The following is a 5,521-nucleotide window of genomic DNA, read 5'->3' on the forward strand; positions in this document are numbered from 1 at the left end:
TTAGTCGTATAAACGGATGAAATCCATGATGTCAAAATCAACTAGAATGTACACGTGTAAAACTTGAGCGAGAGAAGGACCCATGCACTAATAATTGCAATGCTCTGATAGATCTCAACAAAACCTGAGCGGGGCACTGATTTAAAACCATCTTACTGACACGCCACCAAAATAATATCTGCAAATAAAAGTAAAGAAATCGACGTGTCCTAACTATGGCATGTTTGGACGTCTTGAAAATTACTTTGAGCTGCTAAAGGAACTAGGCAGCGCGTTAGGTGTTGTAACGCAGTGGGCCCGTTGCAAATGCCCACTATGCAGCACAAAAACTACGACATTTGGCATTATCTGAAGAAGTATAAAGCAAACATGCTGAAATGAGCTTCAAAAAGTAGGGGAATTGTAAACCGCAATGTATGATTTGTAACTGCTAGAAACGGCCGCGTTTATCTAAAGAGAAAATGTTCACTGTTAAAACATTGGCGTTAAGTACATCGAGATAAACACTCATATTACACGGATTGAAAGAGAGCAGCAGGCTGCCGCGGCACCTCCAAATATGTCGCAGTGCATATTCTAAAAGACGTCACATTTTTTCTTCGGGTTCATGTACGAGGTGTCCTCACACCCAAAGGCCTGCGAAAACTCCTCAGTGTTCATGAGCGGCACGTTGCACCGCATTTGGGGCGGCGAATACTTTTTTGTGATGTCCTCGGATAGCACGCTATCGCGCGATCTGTGTTCAGGGTTGCACCACTTATGACAGCTGCTGATGAAGAAGAGCTGCTCGGGGAAATAGGAACGCTCTCCGAGCCTCTGGGCGCCCTGAGGTGAGAGCGCCTTGAACGCGTCCAGAGCCTTGCGTATCCCGCCGGCGTCAGCCAAGTTCTCCCCTCTGGCCGTGTCGCCGAAGCGGATTCCCGTAACCGCGACGCTGGCGTTGTTGTACAGCTCCCGGAGGCAGGCAAGCCTAGACTGGAACCTGGCCCGCGACTCATTCGACCACCAGTCACGGTACTCTCCGCGACTACCGAAGGCGCTGAACCGAGGGTCGAGACCGTGCGTCACCTCGTGGGCGATAATATGTCCCAGGCTGCCGTAGTTCATGGGTGCTGGTGCGCGCTGGTCGAAAAAAGGCGCGAACATAACGGCAGGCGGGATGACTACCGCGTGATATACGGGCAGGTAGAAGGCGTCTACAGCGACCATGGGAACCCGGAAACGAACACGCGGAAAGAAGGGCCGCGATGCGCCGAGTAGCTTCAGGGCGGCATTGGCCCGCGATCGCTCGACGGCTGACAGCATCTCGGGGAAACTTCCGCGAAGGGCAGGAAAATACGAGTAGTACGCATCGAGCTGTGCCAACGTCGACAAGTTACTGTGCCGGCCCAGAATCACGTCGAAGCTCCGGACGTGCTGCAAGCCCTGAGGTCGCGTAGCGCTGTCGATCCAGCTGAGCGCTAACCAGCCTTTCTCTGTGGCGCTGAGGACTCGCGAGCCGATCGCCCTCACCGCCGCCATCTTGTCTGGTGCGAAAAACCAGCGACTCAGCATGTCGCCAGTCGCGAAAGACAGGTCCTCCACAGCGAACTCGACGCACTGGCTAGCCGCGAGCGTGACTGCCCAGATATGTCTGCCTTGGTCGCTGAACTGAGCGCGCGTGAGTGCTGCCGACGAAAAGGGTGCCAGGTAGCGGGCCAGCATGATCGCCGCGTAGCCTCGCACAGTCTGCGACTCTTGATGCGCCAGAAGCAGACGGCCCAGAGGGCGGAGCTGCGCGCTTCGCGTCACGCCCAGCTCGTCCTGGTCCGATAGTCGCTGGTCTGTCTGCAGCACGCGGTTGACAGCGCTCAGCAAATCCCGAGTGGAGTAGAACTCGCCCACGAGCTCTTGCAGGCTGGAGAAGCGCACGTAGTTGAAGGACGCCACAGCGTCTCTGCCAAGAGCCGGGAGCACCGCCGTAACCACCATGTTGTCCAACGCTGTGAGGCGTTCGATAAGCTGCGGATCGGGCTCTCTGCACGAGACAAACATTGTGCGACACCATGGCCTTGTTGTAGAGAGAGAGAGAGCTGCTAATGGAAAGAACCTCCAGCCCTGCGACATTGGGATTGATGGCAGCAAAGCAAAGGGGGTCGCAGTGGGCGTGAAGGCAGTACAGATAAAGAGTAGTAGGAGAGGAGGAGGAAGGAGTAGAGGGCAGAAAGGCGGCTATGTGGGGCACAAAATTAGGAGGGGGAGGGGCCTGGAGGGTAGTAAAATGGCTCTTTGAGTGTGCCATACGTGAGTGTTAAATTTCATTGAACTGATTTGAATTGCTTTTTTGAAAAAACTGAGAACCGACCACCGAAGAAATGCTATACGATGTTTTAAGATGTTAGCTTCCTTTTACCGGCATTTATTTCATCGCATATGAAGCTCAGCGTAGCAGACATTCCCGTGTTCGCGCAATGTGTTTGTCATGTATTTTCGTCTGAGTATGGCTTATATACTATCCTCCCCCCCCCCCCCCCCCCCAAGACTGGTTAGCCAGAAACACAACCTTCAGCAATTTTTCAGCTCGTACGAACCTTGCTGGCTAATGCAAATTAAAGTGTGGTCACGCAGTAGGCATAGAATGCAAAAAGAGCCCCTAAGTAAAATCCTGTTGTGAAACCGCTTATGAAAAAATAGCCATACTCGTTAAGCCATCCGCAGTACCGAAGAAAACATAATAGGAAACAGCACGCGTTTCACACTGCTCTGTCAAAATAATGCCCAGCCATCAATTTGCCTGGCTCCCTTCTTTTATTGCAAGAATGAAGCAGAGAGGAGCACTTCCGTTTTCTTTTTAACGCGCTAACGTTAAACGTCCCACGTCGCAGAAAGACAGGTGCTGGCGTTGACAGGCGTCGTGTGGGCAAAAAAGGCCTGATCGACAGAGTCGGGGCGTCACGCCCATATGACCTCCCGCGGGTAATTCAAACACTTTAATGCGCTCACCTCTTTCTTCCCGTATACGCTTCGTCAACGTGCGAAACCGGCACGGTGAAAGACAAATTGGTGCTAGTGTGCTCAGATTGGCCGCAAGTGTCTTAAAAACGATTACATATGCGAATTAAAGTACTTGCGGTGAAAAGTAAATTTGGGTTAATCAGGTGACCCGCCGCGGTAGCTCAGTGGTTAGGGCGCTCGGCTACTGATCCGCAGTTCCCGGGTTCGAACCCGACCGCGGCGGCTGCGTTTTTATGGAGGCAAAACTCTAAGGCGCGCGTCTGCTGTGCGATGTCTGTGCACGTTAAAGATCCCCAGGGGGGTCGAAATCATTCCGGAGCCCTCCACTACGACACCTCTCTCTTCCTTTCTTCTTTCACTCCCTCCTTTATCCCTTCCCTTACGGCGCGGTTCAGGTGTCCAACGATATATGAGACAGATACTGCGCCATCTCCTTTCCCCAAAACCAATTATTATTAGTATTATTAATCAGATGCTATTACGAGATGGGCGGGCAACCCATAGGACACAAACGCTCTTTCGTTTAAGCGGGATTTGAGGTGGACCTGGCGAATGCATTGTGGTCTTTGACTTGGTACGGTGTCTTAAGGCCATGTACTGATGCGTGTATAGTTAATTATGAATATGCTGATTAGTGATTACTTAATTCAACCACATTAATTAGATTTCTTAGATGGTTCGTTGTGCCTGATCGGTTTGACGCGTTTGTATGGGCGATGTATCGATGTGTAAGGTGTGATTCGGGCATCACTTATGGAGGAAAGAGAGAGGTATAAAATCGCCGCTGGGCCGCCGAGCGTTCAGCCACGTGATGATGCGATACTACTTTGACATTAGGTCTCGTCTTTCTGGCGGAAACTCCATCGCAGAGTCCGCCGAGGAGCTCTGCGATCCAGTTCGTGTGCGGAGACTTCCAATTCCCCCCCTCCCCCTCTCAGCGGCAGATAGCTGCTGCCGAGTAGCGGCGGCGGCCGGATAACGCGGTCGCGCTTTACTCATAAATGCTGAGCTAAAGCCTCCTCCAAGTTTTTCTGTGCAGTATTCCCGCCGTACTCAGTACCGTACACTAAGCGTTTTCTCGTCCTTTTTGGCGAACTTTGGTCTTTTAGGAGACGAACCCATATAAAAATGGTCTATACACTTTCGACAGACTGCTTACTGCTATTGCTTTCCTATAAATGTTTCATTTCGGCTTTAATGGTATATAGACTGTTTCTGGACAAAATTTTACTATAAGTGTATGGCTTTAATCTGTCGTTACGATTCGGATTATCTATAGACTAGTATAGGATTTGTCTATTCCGAATCTATAGACGTTATTGACAAATGTCTGTGGTCTATAGACTGTTCTGAATCAATTTTCGTAAGGAAAGTGCGGTGCTGCAAACATTACGCCTTCTAGAGACTAAAAGCAGATAGGTTAACCTCAAATCTGGTAGGAATCATTCCTTAAGGCGCAGTTGTTCGTCCCGAGCAAGCAATGTAAGGGTGCAACCGTTCACGCAAAGAGAGCGACATCTTACACAAGAAAATTATACGCTCCCGTTGTGGGAGTCGAGTCGCGGTCTAGTCGGCTGGAAGCAGGGTGCGCTATCTACTAGACCACGCCTATTTCCATTCCGTACGGCCTCACTTCGGCAAAAGACTAGCATGCACAAAAACAAGGACCTCTAGAGGACAACGTTTGCACTTAGCAAGACCGTTATCAGCCTGCTAGGGAGTAGCTTTGTCATGCTAAAATTCTCTTCGAGCCACAAACGGCTCCACTCTTGTAAGCTTTTTGAGTGCTTCGGCTGCACCTTTCTGTGGCTTATTAGACGGCAGGATACATTCACGAAAATAAATTCGAGCTGGCCGTGCATCAGAGTCGCGATGGTATCCTCCCATTTTAAGTGCCAAATAAAGTGGAGGCCCAATATCATTATTAAATTGAATTGAAATACTTCCTCACAGTCTACTGATATGTGTATAATATCATGCTAGTCCAGTGGAAATTTCTTGTATGATCATCTTTTGCAGCGCATCCCAAAATGTACACGTTCCCACAAATGCAAAAAAAACAACGCCTTATGGTTTCCGGCTGCTTACAAAATAACCAAAATTACCCCACTGTAGAAATATATTCCTCCCCTCCAAAATCTTCTTAGCTGGTACTGTTTGGATATGTAACTAAAAGAACAATGTTTTTCCCTAGGTGGCACGTGGATCTTTTTGACTCCTTACCGAACATCGTTGCCTGGGCCTGCGTTGTATAATTTTCTGTACAAAGGCTCCAGAAATGCAACGTCTCATAGATCACTCTACGAATTTCTTCTCGTTAAACAACATAGATATTCGTCAGAAAACTATAAGACAAAAACTGTGAACTCGCGACTTCAGTAAAATAGCCAGAAATACGTGCCGAAAATATTCCACCTGAAAAAGTCAGGCGGAGTGCACACGAACCATAATGGGCACACAGAGCACAAAAATGAACAAGAAAGGAACACCTCCGGCGCCGCACACGTGCCCTAATCCGTCCGTGTGC

General features: G+C 49.6%; 1 protein-coding gene across 1 annotated transcript; it reads right to left on the reverse strand.

Annotated features, from left to right (window-relative positions):
• Positions 1-576: 576 nt before the first annotated feature.
• Positions 577-1,971, reverse strand: LOC144123860 (neprilysin-1-like). The gene has a single exon (XM_077656586.1). It carries the CDS (start codon positions 1,969-1,971, stop codon positions 577-579), a length of 1,395 nt encoding a protein of 464 aa, XP_077512712.1.
• Positions 1,972-5,521: the final 3,550 nt, after the last annotated feature.

This window comes from Amblyomma americanum, chromosome 3 (genome assembly GCF_052857255.1).
Source record: "Amblyomma americanum isolate KBUSLIRL-KWMA chromosome 3, ASM5285725v1, whole genome shotgun sequence".
In the NCBI taxonomy this organism is placed as follows: domain Eukaryota; kingdom Metazoa; phylum Arthropoda; class Arachnida; order Ixodida; family Ixodidae; genus Amblyomma; species Amblyomma americanum.